Source organism: Aotus nancymaae, unplaced genomic scaffold, assembly GCF_030222135.1.
Source record: "Aotus nancymaae isolate 86718 unplaced genomic scaffold, 86718_ANA_hifiasm-v0.15.2.pri h1tg000089l, whole genome shotgun sequence".
Classification (NCBI taxonomy): Eukaryota; Metazoa; Chordata; class Mammalia; order Primates; family Aotidae; genus Aotus; species Aotus nancymaae.
In genome coordinates, this window is record NW_026988504.1 from 14359489 (window position 1) to 14377958 (window position 18470).

The 18470-nt window shown below is 44.5% G+C and overlaps 1 protein-coding gene across 1 annotated transcript in view; it reads left to right on the forward strand.

Moving 5' to 3' along the window:
- Positions 1 to 5140: 5140 nt before the first annotated feature.
- WIPI1 (WD repeat domain, phosphoinositide interacting 1) overlaps positions 5141 to 18470 on the forward strand; it is a 42703-nt gene continuing 29373 nt past the window's right edge. The window contains exons 1-3 of the mRNA XM_064369323.1: positions 5141 to 5295; positions 9712 to 9794; positions 12350 to 12519. Of these exons, the coding sequence (XP_064225393.1) occupies positions 5216 to 5295; positions 9712 to 9794; positions 12350 to 12519 (333 nt within the window). The 5' untranslated portion in view covers positions 5141 to 5215. The remainder of the gene's footprint in view (positions 5296 to 9711; positions 9795 to 12349; positions 12520 to 18470) is intronic.

An 18470-nucleotide genomic window follows, 5' to 3' on the forward strand; every position in this document is an offset into this window, starting at 1 on the left:
ATTACAGGTCTGAGCCACCGTGCCTGGTCAAAGGACATTTTTGAATATTTCTAGATGTATCCTTGGTAAATGTAGCAAAGAGTTGGTCACCTTCGAAGCGCTCAGGACTCCACACTCTCGCCCTTGTACTTGGCCTGTGGCCCTCTTGGCACAATCCTTCCTCTATCTCTCCACCCCTCGCTTCTCTGTCCCTTCATAGGATGAAGCACAGGTCAAGATGCCAATTCTATTTCCAGCCTTGAGCCAAAGCAGTCTGGGAGACAGCATGGACTAGCAACCTAGGCATCCAGTGGAAGGGACTGAGTCCAAACTGCACCTCCATCATAAACTGTCTCAGAGCCTTTGGCAACTTACTCAGTAGTCTCCATCTTGGCTTATGCAGCTGCCCGATGGGGATCAACATTTCTCAACCAGACAGATGTGGTTAGTGTTAAATGAGAAGTTGTATGATGCTCCAAACCAAGCCTTCTATAAAGCTTGGTTTTCTATTTTCAGGTATCACCTATAATTATCCTCTAAAATTTAAGGCAGGGTGATCGGTTGACCTGCTGAACCCGTCTCTGTATCCTTGGCCAGTCTGAGGATGCCTCGGTTAACAAAAACACCCTGATTGAACCTCTCTGTGCTGGCATGGGTGATAGACTCTCAGCTCAAAGGACATTGGCAAATGCACTCCTAGAAAGCGACTGTCTTCCTGATCATCCGCCAATCAGCAAGGACTTATTGAAAACCTTTGATTCACCTTGGTGTTTTAGGAAGGCTATTCTGGAGGCAAAAATAAGACAGATGAGGGAAGAAAATGAAGATTAAGACACCAATTCACTCTTTAGTGAAATAACATTTTTCCTGACTCATGGGAAGGAATATATAAGTCAAGGAATATTAGAAGTGTCGTTAGTTTTTGCTCCCTGTCTCTCCCCCTTTTAATCAATAAATCCAGAAATAATGGTTCCATATGGGGGGCAAGGGCACTTGATAGGAACTCTTCATTCACTGCAGCCATGCTATCTCACACAAACTGTCTATAACTAGAAACAAAACACCCAGTTGCACCTGCTGCTCAGCCAGACCTCTGGCTTGGGATTTCCTGCTTGCCAATCAGATTGATCATCTCCTTTCCCAGAAATCGCCCTACAGCCCAACCCCTTCCCTTCTACTCTGGCAATGTAGGGCTGACTCCTTGAGCTTCCTCCACGTACTCACATGTACTGACACCCACTCCCTTCCCTCCGTCTCCCTCTTGTCTCCATTGTCCCAAGGCCCTTCTTCCTTTACCCTTTTTCAAAGGGCTACTATACACTGGCCCAGTAGGATTCAACTCTTTTTCAGTTCACGTTCCGAGTGTTGCCCCTTAGCAGAAAAGAAGAAGCAGATTATTCCCTGTAACTTGGTTTTATAAAAATAGAATGGACTTTATAAAAAGAAGAACAGGACAGGAGTGGTGTTTGTTCACCTAGTAGTTACTGTAATTATAGATGGTTGGGTGCGATGAACGGCCGTATGGAGTGACAGGAGTGTTGCATCAGACAGGATGTCTCATTTCCAGCTTCCCCTGTTAATGCCCTGTACATGCCCTAATCAGCATTTTAAAATTACAACCTGATTGTTACACAAATAAGAATTCAGTCCATTAGCTGAATGGTGGCCTGCAATTTTGTATTACCAAACATGTCTTTAATTCCCAGAGCCCAGCTTTATTACCCCAGTTTTTTCTGATTGGTAAGTAACATACTAGTTACTTACTAGTAAGTTTTCCTAGAAATAATGGAGTGTCCCCCCCCGACACACACACAGGGGAAAGATAGAAATTTGGGAATTTCAATTGGAAGGAGAAAAAGCCAAAATCTTGTTCCCATTGCAACAAAGCATTGTCCCCCATCCCACCTACCCCATTACCTTTTGCTGATGTTATTTAGTAGTGAAATTGCTGAATTAGGATGTCCATAAGCCCAACATTCAAATCAAGAATACCCTCTCCCACAGAACCCAGAACAAGAATGGTAAAAAAGAAAAATCAGCCTGACATTAAATAAATTGAGCACCTGTTAAGTTATTTATAACTCTGTCTTTGCTTTTTACATGAATGGACTTCTGGGAATTTTTTTTAGCATGGAGCTCTTCAAAGTGGCTGCTTACACCTCTAAGAGAAAGCACAAACCAGCCCTCCACAAACCACACCCAGCCAGCTGATGTATTTAGTTTTGCTCACAAGGTACTTTTTGAAAATAAGAATTAGTTTCCATCACTTTTAAAATTTACCTAAAAATACAGGTTTTTAATAAAATAGGCATAAATTTATATAAATGTAGATTTATATAAAAATATAGACTTATGTATTGTCTTGAGAAAAATGAAATCAGATGAGGCAGCTCTGGGATGTTATTTCCACATGGATGGTGGCATAATGGACCATTAAACTGGAAAGAAACATTTAAGGGGGACCATTCACAGGAAGGGTGAGGCTGGGAAGGTAGCAATTTTTCTCCTATCGCCGTATCTCCAGATCCAAATCTTAATTCCAGTAACCATGCAGTTCTGCTGCTAATGAAATGTGTTTGAAATGAAATACATCTTCCTGAATACCTGACTGAATATCTAGTTTCTAAAAGCAACCCAATGGGCTTCCCTTTCCCAACCATGAAATCAGCTTTGACTCTTCCCTCTTCTTCTCTGCCTCTCCCCCTTTCCCATTAGTTGTCATGCCTGTCATTTAGTTCCTCAAGACTCCACTGAGAATAAAGTGGCCACCAGCTACATGAACACTTAAAATGTGGCTCATGTGAACTGAGATATGCTGTAAGTGAAAAATACACACCAGATTTAAAATATTTCATTCTTAAAAAAATTAAAATCTGAATTAACTGATTAGTAACTTTATTGATTATCTTTATATTGAAATGATGTTTTTGACATATTGGATTAAATAAATAATATTGTTCAAATTAATTTGCCTATTTCTTTTTACCTTCTTAAATGTGTCTTCTAGAAAACTGAAATTTACATGTGGAGTTCACATTTGGGGCTCACTCTATCTATTGGACAGCATTGCCTGAAAGCATCTCTATGCTTTGGTCTAATTTTCTGGCCTTGTTTTCATCACTTTAGCCTAGTCTCTCCTGTCACTTCACACCCAGAATTTCACATTCATCCCCTAAAGACTTCTAGGCCTTTTCCCATTTCTAATTTGTTCTGTACACCCTGGCCACGTTTATCTGACAAAGACACTGCTTTTATCATGAAACACTCCTACTCAAAAAGTAACACCAGCTCCCACATCTACCCGGTAAAGTCCAAACTCTTAATAACAAACTGATAATAACAGATTACACTTTAAATGCTTTATGGCACACTTCATGTTTCTAAACAGGACAGAAAGGACTGTAGCATTTGATAGAGCTGGGAGTTGGGGGGAAGTAGCTTTGATAAGAAAGGTTACAAAATTTGTGCAGAGTAGCTAAACAGTATACTAAAAGTATACTGTTTATCCATTAGATACATTTGTATATCTACAAAAATGGTACAAAGTATCTTTACTGTTTAGATACTCTGTACCATTTTTGTTATGTATACAAATGTACACAAATGTATCTAATGGATACTAAAAGTATCCATACTAAAAGGATCCATTCATTCCTGACAGTTTATACAACACCTCACAATAGGCAGAAGAGCAATAACATCTGTGAATCTATGAGCTGAACTATTTTTACATCACTGGAGAGAAAAAATAATAAAGTTGAGAAAAGAGACTGTTATATTTGCATCTCAGAAAACACAAACCAAAAATCCAACCAGAAAGGTTTAGGTGAAATAGTGCCCTTTGCTCACCTATTCTAGGTCCAAGGCTATATATATATATATATATATATATATATATATATATACACACACACACACACACACACATATATGGCTTTGTCATAAATCAGGTATTAAAAAAATTGCAAAAACCACAATTACTTTTGCACCAACCTAATAAATTTGAATTATGCTGATTTGAGACAGTGTCATGTAACAATAATTAAAATATCATCTCAAAATTTGAGAAAAATGAATTAAAAATCCATCAGCAATTATACAGTCCAAAGCTGGCAGAGCTCCTGATTCATAAACCGTACCGACAATAATTCCGCATGGAAATATGTACAGTACTTAGCCTGGAAAAAGAGACCCTTTGTCAAGGCTTATTTCGAATTATGTGAGTTTTGAATTGTGCTATATCTTCAAGACGTCACCCCTTTCATAAACTACACTACCCTATACACACTTTCATTTTCTTCAGCTACGGATCAGATAAGTCTTGCCAAATAACTGTTTAGCAGTTATTTAGTGCACAAGTCTTGAAAGCAGACAAACACACTTTCTACCATTTGCTGTTACTTTAGACAAATTGTTTAGCTTTCGTGCTTCAGTCGCCTCTTCTGTATACTGAGCACAATCATATTTTCCATACAAGTTTTATAAGAATTCAACATGATAACATACATAGTACGGCGCTTGGCAAGTAGTGAAGGTTCTCAACCGCTCGGCAATAGATAAGATAACTTGCTACCTCTCTGGCTGAAGCAGCCCCATTTTAGGAGCTTCTCTCAATGCAGCTTGAGGACTCTACAAAAGGGCGGGGCTTTGGAGTCTAACGCTCTCTACTTAACTCTGTAAGTTTAATAGGCAGAGTTACACTTGGCAAAGGGTTTGGGCGGGGTGGGAACTAGCGCGTCCTCCCTTCTTCCTAGTGGCGGCCCGGACGCAGATGCCGGACTGAAACCAGCAGGTCTCGCCCCAGCCGTACGCATCGTTCCTTCTCCCTCCCAGCTGGGCGGCTCCGGCAATGAAAACACCACCACGTGGCCTGTTGCCATTGTGTCACGTGCCTTTGTCCAATGGAAAGCCGCGTTACGAAGCCAGAGGCGGGTCGCCAGTCAGGCGGGTCCGCCCACAGCCACCGCGGATTGGCCAAGGGGGCGGTGTCCGCCCACTGCGGCTTGGGCTCGTGGCCAATGGCGGCCGGAGGCAGGAGCCCCGCCCTGTCAGCTGCTCGGGTCCTCGGGACCCGCTGGAGAGACGAGGAGGGGCGGGGCGAAGCTCGGGCCAGGGCGAGGAAGGGGCGGGGAAGGGGCGGGCAGGACCCGCGGCCCGGCCCGTGGAGCCGGCGCCGGCGGGCTGCTGAGGTGGCTGTCGCCGGCTCCGAGCTGCAGCTTCCCGGGCCAAGCCCCCGATGGAGGCCGAGGTCGCGGACGCTCCCCCGGGCGGGGTCGAGTCGGCGCTCAGCTGCTTCTCATTCAACCAGGACTGCACGTAAGCCGCGACGAGACCCCTGCTAGGGAGGTGGGGACAGAGTGTCAGGACCAGAGGGTGTCGTCCTGAGCGCAGCTTGTGGCCTGCTCCTCGAAGGGGCCTCGGCGGGACGGCCAGTGGCTGCGGTGGACGCGTTGGGGTCAACCCCGTACCCCTGCAGTGGGGTTTGCCCCACCCCACCCCAAGTGTCCTCCGAGAGCCAGGAGGTTGGGCCAAGGGTGAAAGCAGGGGGTTCCCAAAGGGAGTGGGGCTGCGGAGGCCGCGGAATATGCGGGGAGCAGGGCGGTGGGAAAGCCAGTAACCAAAGTGGGTGTCTGGGGAAGAGAGACAGTGGCCAAAACAAAGAGATGAGAAGGGAGAGGAAGTTGCAAGTTGACCCAGGACTCTGTAGTTGGGGCCCAGGAAGATGAGAGTACAGGAAAACTTTCCCATTTGTCCTTGAGCATCTCAACGTGGCATCTGGGCAGGGCCTCGGACAAACAGGCAGCCTATCCCTGCGGCCAGGCCAGCCCCTGTCCCAGCCCGGGCTCAGGGCATTTTGCCTGCACTCTCTGGATGGAAGAAACCTTTGGATTTCTTTGGCTGTTTTCACATAGCCCACCCAGCCAGGCAGGATCTCCTTCTCGGAGTCCAAGAGTCCTTTCCAGGGCACAGACTGCTTTCTCTCCAGGAAACTGGAGCTCCGCCCTGTTGTTTTTGAGTGGATTTTTAATGTTTTACTTTGATGTTCACATTTGGGCTTTGAGAGAGAGCTGGGACTTGCTAAAGTGTATTTCAGGCATCTGCAGGATTCTGTGTCTGAGAGGCAAACGCCTGTTTCTTTCCCTTTTTTCCTGGAAGTGAGCCCTGGGGACCATATGGAATCATCTTTTTGGAATGTGCACCCTGAGCATCAGGCAGGGATGACCGCTTCCCGGTTTCCCACTTCCTGCTGTACCAGTTTCTGTGCCTTGGCTGCTGGTGACTGAGAAATGCTAATATTGATCTTTCAGTGGTGTAATTAAGGCCATCATGTACCATTAGCCACCCTGACTTCCATTCCCTTTGTGTTTCTGTTTAAAAACACCCAGTGCTGAACAATATGCCTTTGTTTGAAAAAACCGTATGTGTAATCATGTAATCGAGTAGCTCTACAGCTTGATTATTTGAGTGATTTTCAAGTTTTTCTTGATGTTGCAATTTCTTATTGCGGTTGTGACCCGCAATAAGAAATACATATTGCAACATCACCCAATACCCATAACACATATACTATTCACAAAATAGTGAATGTATCTTTTTTTCTAAGCTGCTTAGAAAAAGTGACTCACTGAATTGCGTTTTAGGATCCACTCATGAGTTGGGACCTGCAGTTTACAAAAATGCTGGTATAAATAAAATCCTGATGTTTTGTAAGAAACATTTTGCAAGCGGGTATGGCTGTTGAAATGCCTGGGTGATGTTTTCCTTCCCAATTGAACACAAGTTAAGAAGGAGAGTTAGTTTGCTTATAAGTAGTAAATGTTCTAAATTCTGCTTTGTAACATTACTAGATTTGAAAAAAAGAGGGGGGGTGTTAATTTATACTCTAGTCATTAAATAATGCAAAGTCCCAGCTTTCTACAGCAATTGAATAAGAATGTTATTTTCAAAACTGTAGGGTGCTTTGAAAGTTAATTTCCTTACTCCCTACTGTTAGTCTTATTTTCTTGGATGAAGGCTCTACTGGGCAGCTCTGCCTCGCCTATAAATAAAATTTCTTGTCACAGTCAGTTGCTTTGAGCCACAGAGGGTATGACACTGGATTTTAAAATAAGCCAAGCCCCTTGCTGAATACATTGAGGTGTATCGCCATGTCTTCTTCTATAAATATAGGCTGAATTCAGGATCTAGTATTTCTGAAGAAGGTGGGTTAAAAACAGCAAACCCTTACCCGTCTCCTACACTCATACTTCATGCTTGGCACTGTGCTATACACTTTGGGTACTTTTATTTTTTTTTTAAGACAGAGTCTCACTGTCACCCAGGCTTGAGTGCAGTGGCACGATCTTGGCTCAGTGCAGCCTCTGCCTCCCAGGGTTCAAGTGATTCTCCTGTCTCAGCCTTGCAAGTAGCTGGGATTACAAACATGCACCACCATGCCCAGCTAATTTTTTTGTATTTTTTAGTAGAGACAGGGGCTTGCCAAGTTGCCCAGGCTGGTCTCAAACTCCTGGCCTCAAGTGATCCACCCACCTCGGCCTCCCAAAATCCTGGGATTGCAGGCATGAGCCACCACACTCAGCCTACTTTGGGTACATTTAAATTTGATTAGTGATAAATATTTGTCCCAAACTCTGTTTCCATGAGTAGTGATTAGAATTTTGTTTCTACAGAGACTTTATGGATGAAATAAGGTCTAAGTCTAAATTCCTTGATTCAGAGTATTTTGTGGCCATTGATCAATCATCTAAAACATCACATAAAACATCACTCTGTGATTTTCTCAGATGTAGAATTCTTCTGATCCAGGAGAGGGCTTATGTTTGAAAATTACTTTAAATTGCTATCACTTTGCATTAATGTTATAAGACTCTAGTTACAGCATTTCTTTCCTTACTTGCAAGGTTTACAAACCTCAATTTGCAGCCAAACACATCTTTACTTATGTGAAGAAGTTTATGTGAAGAAAGTATAAAAATAATAATCACTACAAAATACATTTTGAAGTTTTAAGATGCTCTAGGCTTACTTTTCCAGTTGCTGTTTGTCATCATTAATACCTCAGTCTAGCTACTAAATGCCAGTCCTAAATGCACAACTGCAAATGTCTAGCCCACCAATTCAGCTGCTTAGCAGGTTGGAGGGCTAGGAGACATCACCAGCTACCTTGCTGATTAAAAGTTTACTGTAATTGCCCTATCCCTGTGTCTCAGGGAAGAAGAAATGTTTGGGTAGGGAAAAAAAGTTCCAGGGAAAATCATGTGACCTTCTCTTTTTTAGACTAGTGAAACAAGAGCCTTAGCCATCCAGGCTTGTAGTAGTAAGTTGCTTATTTTAGTATACGTGTCCCTGTAAAGAATGAATCTCACCTTGGCGTATATTTGTTTTAAATGAGGAGGGTGGACTAAACCATTTTAAGGCCCAATTCAGCTCTGACTTCCCATTTTTTCCAAGGTGGGCTTCCAGAGAAGCACACTTCTGTGAGTAGGCTCCAGGTCAGATTCTGTTCATCACTTAGGTGTGGAGGGGAGGGCACAGCTGGAAGGAGCTGGGTGGGGATTCCCAGCTGCTGAACAAAGTTGACTTTGATGTTTACTTTCAACACAAGGCCAAGAAAATCTGGATTTACAACCTGTCTTTATCTCCTCATTGAAAAAATGAAAAATTAACAAAACCAGATTTTTTTAAAAGACACTTTGATTGTCCCAGATAAATCTTTAGTTTTTATTTTGTTTGTTGGTTGTGATGATTGCTTTGTAGGACGTAGTAGAAAGCAGAGTTCTCCAGCTTTGGCTGCTCATTAGAGTACTTGAACTTAAAAGAAAATCCAATTAAACTTCCCAATTGAGTTTAATGTACATCCAGGAGTGAGAGCTACTGGTGTAAAGTATTGGGACAGTTTCCTGGAAACTGATGAAAGGAAGCATCTCTTAAATTTTATCTACTATGCCTACTATGAAAGTATATTTCTCAGGCTGGGCATGGTGGCTCACACCTGTAATTCTAGCACTTTGGGAGGCCGAGGCAGGTGGATTACTTGAGGCCAGAAATTTGAGACCAGCCTGGTCAACATGGTGAAAAGTGTTTCTACTAAAAATACAAAAATTATCCAGGTGTGGTGGTACACACCTATAATCCCAGATGTTCGGGAAGCTGAGGCAGGAGAATCCCTTGAACTCAGGAGGCAGAGGTTGCAGTGAGCCATGATGGCACCACTGCACTCCAGCCTGGGTGACAAAGCGAGACTCCATCTCAGAAAAAAGAAAACCGTATTTCTTCTTATAAGCAACAAACAAAGTTACAAAGAAAAGAAAAAATGATTTACCTGGTAAAATGTCTCTCAGACATCAAGAAGATACTCTCATTATGTTGGAGGTAAAGGTCTGAACTATCATGAATATTCTTAAACATTCCATTTTTCCTATTATCTGCCCAGTTGGAAAAACATGTCTGGTAGATTTGACATTTTGTTGGATGACAGAGCTCATGTAGTTTCATGTCCCTTGACCATTTGACTTTTTTTTTAAGTTGCCTTTGACTTTTTTTTTCTTTTCTTTTACTATTTCTGCCTGTCAAGGCATGTGTCACCATTTAGGATGTTATCAAGGATCTAAGCTCCTGCAGAGGCTTGTTTACCTGTACCCCTGAGGCTAGGGGGCAAAGGGCATCTATTTTCAGGTAGATCTGCTGTTAGAATACCTGTCATCATTCCCACGCTGTTAATATCCTCCACAGATCCCTAGCAATTGGAACTAAAGCCGGGTATAAGCTGTTTTCTCTGAGTTCTGTGGAGCATCTGGATCAAGTCCATGGAAGCAGTAAGTGTGAGAGAGACCTCAGGATCTGCAGGAGAACCAGAGCATCCCTCCTGACTTTAATCTGTGGTGCTACCAAGCTGCCTATCTTTCCCTTCCTTAACCATCAAACTTAGGGAGTCAGGATTTTTCAGATTTAAATAGAAATCATTGCCACTACTTGCTTTAAAACCACAAGCACTTAGTAAGATCTGGCAATAGTTTAAGTAACATTTTCATTTTATATGAAGAAATTATTTGTGTGAAATCATATGATTGAGACTTTCTCACATATATATGCACAGTTGTTAATTTTTATAATTGTCAAACCTAAAGGTCACTTGTGACTTTTTTTTTTGGAGACGGAGTCTTGCTCTGTCACCCAGGCTGGAATGCAGTGGCACGATCTTGGCTCTCTCCAACCTCCACCTCCTGAGTAGCTGGGATTACAAGTGTCCACCACCACATCCAGCTAATTTTTGTAGTTTTAGTGGAGACAGGGTTTCACCATTTTGGCCAGGCTTGTCTCCAACTCCTGACCTCATGTGATCTGCCCACTTTGGCCTCCCAAAGTCCTGGGATTACAGGCGTGAGCCATCACACTCAGCTACTTGTGACTTATTTTTGCCATTATATCAGCACTGTAAGATACTGATAACATTCATTCAGTCATGGAAGTATTTGTTTGAAGAAGGCAACACCATCCTGTTTACATAGCTCATGTCAACGGTGTTGAAGAACATCTAGTGAACATTGTAAATAATTCAAACTAAAAATGTAATTCCTTATTTTCTCAGAGTGATAGTTTATGCCATCATAATAGTGAAAAATATACAACCTTTCAGTTTCCTGGAAAGAAAGTGGTTTAATAAATAATATTTTGGGCTCCTACTTTATTTGTAAGATTTTTTTTTTTTTGAGATGGAGTCTGGCTTCGTCGCCTAGGCTGGAGTGCAGGGGTGCAATCTCAGCTCACTGCAACCTCTGCCTCCCAGGGTCAAGCAATTCTCCTGCCTCAGCCTCCCAAGTAGCTGGGACTATAGGTGCACATCACTACACATGGCTAATTTATTTTGTATTTTAGTACAGATGGGATTTCACTGTGTTGCCCAGGCTGGTTTCAAACTCCTGAGCTCAAGCAATCCACCCACCTTGGCCTCCCAAAGTGCTAGGATTACAGGCGTGAGCCATTGTGCCCAGGCATAAGATGTTATTTTTATTATACCATTTTTGTGAATTTTTTGCTCTGTATCTGTCCCACATTGTTCCCTGTGGGCTTTGTCCAAGTGCAAGAAAGGCACACATATGAAAAGAACATGCTCAGAAAGATACCAAGGCTGTAACCTTTGTGCTCAGGGGGGTCATTAATTTGCCTCTTTCAGAGTACAGAAGTACTCTACTCATCATAATACTGATGTCCAGATTGTTTTCAGCAGGAAGGAGATCTGGGGAGCACAACAAGATGGGGTGTGGGGAGGAATACAGATTTAACTCTGTTACTGTCCCCTCCCATATCCACACCCCTCTAGCAAGACTAGGAGAATTCTGAAGCAGAGGTTCTCAACTGAGAAGTCTCTCAGGGAAAGGGTAGATGAAGATTGTTCAAACCTTCCAAACATGTCTGACAGAGCAAACAGTGGAGCCCTAGGGTCTGGAGCGGAGATTCTTCCATGCAGACAGCATCAGAGGCAGCTCTGGAAACTCTGACTTTGCAGTCCAGCCCCTAGTGTTTTCTTTTTCTTTTCTTGAGATGGAAACTCACTCTGTTGCCCAGGCTGGAATGCAATGGCATGATCTCGGCTCACTGCAACCTCCACCTCCCGGGTTCAGGTGATTCTCATACCTCAGCCTCCCAGGTAGCTGGGATTATAGCTGTGCCCCACCACACCTGGCTAATTTTTAAAATATTTTCAGTAAAGATGGGATTTTGCCATGTTGATCAGGCTGGTCTTGAACTCCTGGCCTCAACTGATTCTCCCCCCTCAGCTTCCCAAAGTGCTGGGATTATAGGAGTGAGCCACTGTGCCAGAACACTAGTGTTTTTTTGTTTTTGTTTTTGTTTTGAGATGGAGTCTTGCTCTGATGCCCAGGCTGGAGTGCAGTGGTGTGATCTTGGCTTACTGCAACCTCCACCTCCTGGGTTCAAGCAATTCTCCTGCCTCAGCCTTCTGAGTAGCTGGGACTACAGGCATGTGCCACCATGCCTGGCTAAATGTTTTGTTGTTGTTTTTTGGTTTTGGGGTTTTTTTTGTTTTGTTTTGTTTTTGTTTTTGTTTTTGTTTTTGTAGAGACAGGGTTTCACCGTGTTAACCAGGATGGTCTCAATCTCCTGACCTCGTGGTCCGCCCACCTCAGCCTCCCAAACTGCTGGGATTACAGGCTTGAGCCACCATGCGGGGCTGTTTTCTTTACTTTAGATATTTGGAAAGGACTCTGAAAGTGCTCCCTGGGGAGAGGGTTAGAACTTGCCCGACAAGGTGGGGGGCATGGTGGATCACTGTAGATGCAAGCTCAGAGAAGGCACCTGGCCAGCAAGACCTGGAGAGCCTTTGGAACCTCCTGGCTGCTTTTCCTCCCAGATGAAATCCCGGACGTCTACATCGTGGAGCGCCTCTTCTCCAGCAGCCTGGTGGTGGTGGTCAGTCACACAAAACCCCGGCAAATGAACGTGTACCACTTCAAGAAAGGCACGGAGATCTGTAATTACAGCTACTCCAGCAACATCTTGTCCATAAGGCTGAACCGGCAAGTAAGTGGGGGGAAATCCCTCAGGGTTTCAAAGCTTCTGCTAATGGGAGCCAAAGAAAAAAATGAACGTCTTTCAAGATCAATGTCTTTAAAACAAGCGTCCAATTCTAAAGAGAATTTTAACGCTCAGACCTGGTGTCCCGGGGGTATTGTAAGCAGAGTCTACTCCACGTGCTTGTTGCAGTGTGGTCTTCCTGGACCTCTGGCTCATGTTTGCAGAATGTTGGCCCCTGATGGGTAGGCTGCACCCTCTCCCTAGGGTGCAGATTAGGCATTGCAGGGATGGGTCAGAGCTCTGGCTTGAACAGTTCCATGAGCCACTGCAGGGCCCCTTAAACCAGAGGAGCGACTCTTCCAGTTTTGCCCCAGACAATGGCATTCATTGCAGATGATGGCAATGCCACTGAGCAGGAGATGCCTGAGAGTGAAGTGGGGGCTCCTTGGGTCAGGAAAATGGCCCCTCTCCCGCCACATCCTCAGCTCTCTTGGAAGGCCCGCTATTAAGCCTTGGGTTCCATTTTTCTTTTTCTCAGCTAACCCTTGAAGCCTTTTTTTTTTTGGTAGCATTTCCTTTGTTGAAGGATTAGTCCAATCTCAATTAGGCAATATGGCAATATGTTCTCTCTCTCTCTCTTTTTTTTGAGACACAGTCTTGCTTTGTTGCCCAGGCTAGAGTGCAGTGGCATGATCTCAGCTCACTGCAACCTCCAACTCCTGGGTTCAAGCAATTCTCCTGCCTCAGCCTTCTGAGTAGCTGGGACTACAGGCACATGCCACCACACCCAGCTAATTTTTGTATTTTTAGTAGAGATGGGGTTTCACCATGTTGGCCAGGATGGTCTCGATCTCCTGACCTCGTGATCCACCTGTCTTGGTCTCCCAAAGTGCTGGGATTATAGGCATGAGCCACTGCACCCAGTCATATGTTCTCTTTTAAAATATAAACTCTTATTCAGTAAGCATTGGGGGTGTTAGCAGATTTCCTTTTGAATTACCAGGTTTTCGTTTTTGGTTGTTGTTTTTGTTTTTGAGACAGGGTCTTGCTCTATTGCCGAGGCCGCAGTGCAGTGGCACAGTCTTGGCTTACTGCAGTCTCCATCTCCCAGATTCAAACAATCCTCCCACCTCAATCTCCTGAGTAGCTGGGACTACAGGTGTGTACCACCATGCCCAGCTAATTTTTTTTTTTTTGTATTTTTTAAAATGCCAACAGAGTGTATTAGTCTATTTTCACCTTGCTATGAAGTACTACCTGAGACTGGGTAATTTATAAAGAAAAGAGGTTGAATTGGCTCATGGTTCTGCAGGCTGTACAGGAAGCATGGCAGCATCTGCTTCTGGGGAGGCCTCAGGGAGCTTTTACTCATGGCAGAAGGCAAAGTGGAAGCAGGCATCTTACGTGGCAGGAGCAGGACCAAGAGATGGATTGGCAGTAAGGGGGTGCTACCCACTTTTAAACAACCAGATCTTGTGAGAACTCACTCACTCTACAGTACCAAGGTGGGGGATGGTGCTAAACCATTTATAAGAACTCTACCCCCATCCAATCACCTCCCACCAGGCCTTTCCTCCAACTTTGATGATTACAATTTGACGTGAGATTTGGGAAGTACCATAGATCTGAACCATATCACAGGCTTTCCCCATGTTGCCCAGTCTGGTCTCAAACTCCTGTGCTCAAGGGTCCTCCTTGGCCCCCAGAGTGCTGAAAGTACAGGCATGAGCCACCAGGTCCAGCCATATTACTGTGAGAGCAGGGACCATGTTGGTAGATACGTGATAGAAAGGACTGTGCTTGGTAGATACAGGCTCATAAATATCTGTTTCCTGAGCGACTATTAACTAAGTAAATAAACAAAGATATTCTTTGTGTGACCGTGATTTATCTATTCAATTAAGTATTCCCAGAGAGGTTGCTGCATTCATTGAGGACAATGTTTTCTTCTGTCTTTGTATCTAAACTCTTAAGTGCTAAAGAATTTTTTTTTAGCAGATGAGATAAATGCAATGTTTTTTAAATTTATGAGAAGAGATTGTTTCTTTGAGTTGATCAGCTCTTTCAAATGAAAATCCACTTAAGTCCGTCTAAAGCAGTGCGGTGAAAAATAGCTGGAGAAAGAGAAGTGGGGGCGTTTAAATGGGGAGTAGCAGGAGGAAGAAAGAAAAGAAACCCGAGTTCTTGGCAAAGGAGGGAAAGCCAGTTTGAGAGTGTTCTACTTGAAGGCTTTCAGGTGAAATTCTTGACTCAGGTGTTTTCTCTGAAATCTCTTGGTAGCAGATTAAGTTTCGCCGCTAAACTTTTTATCCTTGCATGTAGTAGTAATCAGTATACAAGGTTAAACATCTGTTTTTGGCACCTGATGATCTTTTTAACATTGTTTAGGCAAATGATCTGTAAAGATCAGAACCCTCAAATAGCATCTATTGTATTTGCTTATATGATTTCTCTCTTTCTGTCTGGTATATTCGTTAGCAAATGGGACAAGGAAGGACTATTTGAGCGTCCAAGTCTGTTAACCTTTAGGCACCAGCCTCTCCTTAATGTAATACTCATTAACTGTGAGGTTCTCCTCCCCGCACCTTCTAAAGAACGTTGGTGAGCCGAGAACTGTCAGCAATTCATGGCAAAGCCATGAACTAAGAGCTAACAGTTCTCGGAACCACGATCTAACATTGGAACCAAGATGAACGTCGGTTCATCGGAACCAAGATCTAACAATTGCCCCTTCCTTTAGCATTTCTTCTCCGACAAGAATGACTTGAAACAGGTCTGGGAAGTATTGGGAGTTTGCTTTTCTTAAAACTTTCAGGTTGGGGACTTAAATTTTAGTTTAAGCAACTCAGCTGCTGCAGCCTCTCTTGCCAGGTGGGGGTTCTGGGGTGCCCGGTGGGACTGCCCACTCTGGGAAGATGGAAAAGGCACAAGAGCAGCGTGTCCTGTTCTATAGCACTCACTCTGCTACTCCCTCAGGTCTTCAGACAGCACAGTTTAAAAAAAAAAACAGAACCCAGAGCAGTGGCTCACGCCTGTAATCCCAACACTTTAGGAGACCGAAGTGGGCAGATCACAAGATCAGGAGTTCAAGACCAGCCTGACCAACATGGTGAAACCGCTTCTCTACTAAAAACACAAAAATTAGTTGGGCGTGGTGGTGTGTACCTGTAATCCCAGCTACTCAAGAGGCTGAGGCAGTAGAATCCCTTGAACCCGGGAGGCGAAAGTTGCAGTGAGCCAAGATCATGCTGTTGCACTCCAGCCTGGGCGACAGAGGGAGACTCTGTCTAAAAATAAATAAATAAAAATTAAACAAATTTAAAGATTTGTATAGTCCCAGCATTTCAGGAGGCCAAGGCAGGAGGATTGCTTGAGCCCAGGAGTTTGAGACCAACCTGGGCAACATAACGAGACCTAGTCTCTACAAAGATAAAAATAAATTAGCTGGGCATGCTGGTGCGTGCCCATGAGCCTAGCTACTTGGGAGGCTGAGGCAGGAGGATTGTTTAAGCCCAAGAGTTGAAGCCTGCAGTGAACTATGACCAAGCTGCTGCACTCCAGCCTGGGTGACACGGCGAGACCCTGTCTCTATAAAAAATAAAAATTTTTAAATTTTAAAAAGGAACACTTAGGAATTGTCACGTTTCATTTTTAGTTAATGTTATTTCTCTTCTATTGAACTCAGGAAATATATTTTATGACAATAAACCAGCTCTATGGCATATTTAGATTTGCAAACTTTTGCAGTTCTTTTGCCATCTGCTCCGAGGGGCCCTTGCTATCCAGGTGGAGGCTGATTGGATCAAAGCCTCTGAGGCCAAATTTATGGTGTTCTAGGGTAGATGCTATAAACATTTTGTAATTGATAAAAGGAGTTACTACTTATAAAACCTAGAAAAGTAGATGAAAGTCAAAGCAGCAGACAAGGAGCTGAGTTGAAGGCAAGGCCATGGTTCTGTGGGGGCTGAAAACTGATTCTTAAGAAAGCAATTAGCAGCGTCGTTGCACCCCAGAAGCGTGCTCTCACAGGAACGAAGACAGTGCCTCCTCGTTCCCTCCCAGGGCTTTCTCTCTGTTTCCCTCTGTGTTTAGTCTTATCTGCAGCCGGCATGGGAGTGACCTGAAATTCAGCTGAGTGGGCCACAGAGCAGATGGTGCCGTTAGAGCTCGTGGGAAATGATGCAGATCAGATCAGACAGGCGAGATGTAGATGCTGTTCCTGCGAGAGGCTTATGTCGAGGCCCCGCTATCCCGGGGATTGCGTGTGGGGCTGGGAGGGGACGTGACTACATCAGAAACCTCAGAACAGAAACAAGCATAGAACCACATTGCTCAAACCATGGCATGTGCTGGAAAAAGGCACAGTGATTGGATAAGTCAGAGCATGTTTCATGGAGGAACGCTTATATTTGTCACCAATTTCGAGACCCTGTTAGAATTTTTTTTTAACCCTCAGTCTCAGATCTCTAATAGGTAAAACCGAGAAAGGGCCAGGCGCAGTGGCTCATGCCTGTAATCCCAGCACTTTGGGAGGCTGAGACAGGAGGATCTCTTGAGGTCAGGAGGTAGAGAGCAGCCTGGACAACATAGAAAAACCCCGGTTTCTACAAAATATACCAAAAAATTACCCGGGCATGGTGGCACACACCTGTAGTCCCAGCTACCCCAGAGGCTGGAGTGGGAAAATGGATTGAGCCCCGGAGGTCGAGGCGGCTACAGTGAGCTGTAATCCTACCACTGAACTCCAGCCTGGGTGACAGAACAAGACCCTGTCTCAAAAAAAAAATTGAGAAAGGTGTTTAAATGTTATTTTTCTGTTTGGTTAACACTGATGACCTTCATCATTCTGAGCCATGGAGAGTCCTCCTGGGAGAACAGCAGGGCGGGCTTTTCCCAGGAGCAGAGCCTGCCCCTTTTGTGTGGTATATTTTAGTACCTTCCCTTCCCGCTGGTGTTCCCTGTAATAAAAGGAGCTGGCCTGAGAGCAGTGGTTCTCAAACCTCAGTGCACGTCACAATCACCTGGGTATTCGTCTAAAAACTTCCCAAACCAGAATCTCCAAGGGGAGTCCAGGGCTTGCTCCTGGGGCAGTTCTGGTGCCCATCCAGGTCTGAGAAACACTGGCCTGGGGGAAGCCACGTCAGCCATGTGCAGGGGTGGTCAGCAGCTGATCAAATGTGCAAGGAGCTGCCTGACCAGAAACACCTTCCTGACAGCTCCTCCCCAGCACCGACGTCTGCCCTTGTACTGGGCTACTCATTATATTCCTTTCAACACCCAACACATCAACCCTGTGGCCTGCTTTCACTTAGCTGAGAGCACAGCCATTGGGAAGAGGCTCTGAACCTGACAAGCTTTCATTTGGAGAGGAAGAGAAGGGTCCGACAGCATTGGGGAGAGCAGCACTAGAGAGAGGAGCCCAGGGGAGCCAAAGGGGATGTGGGGTGCTGGGGTGTTCACATGAGGGCTGAAGCCCTTCTGTTCCCTTTGCCAGGGCTGTAGATAGCAGCCCAAGAGCAGGCCTGGAGGAGTGTCTGAGTAGCAAGAAGTTAGAGCTGGTAATTATTCAGAGAGGGGTAAAAGCTAAGATTTGGTGATGGAGAGAAAGCAAAGAAACCTATGTTTGTATAGGAAGGAGAACTCTATTATAAAGAGTGAAAGGCAGCCTGTCAGACGGCAATGAAAACCAGAGAGGGTACATGAAATTGTCTTAACATGGCACGGGGGGTCTGATCAGAAAATGTTCAGAAATCCTGGCAGGCGCAGTGGCTCAGGTCTGTAATCTCAGCACTTTGGGAGGCTGAGGTAGGTGGGTCCCTTGATGTCAGGAGTTCGAGACCAGCCTGGCCAACATGGTGAAATCCCATCTCTACTAAAAATATTTTTAAAATTAGCCAGGTGTGGAGGTGCATTGATGTAATCCCAGCCACTCAGGAGGCTGACCCAGGAGAATTGCT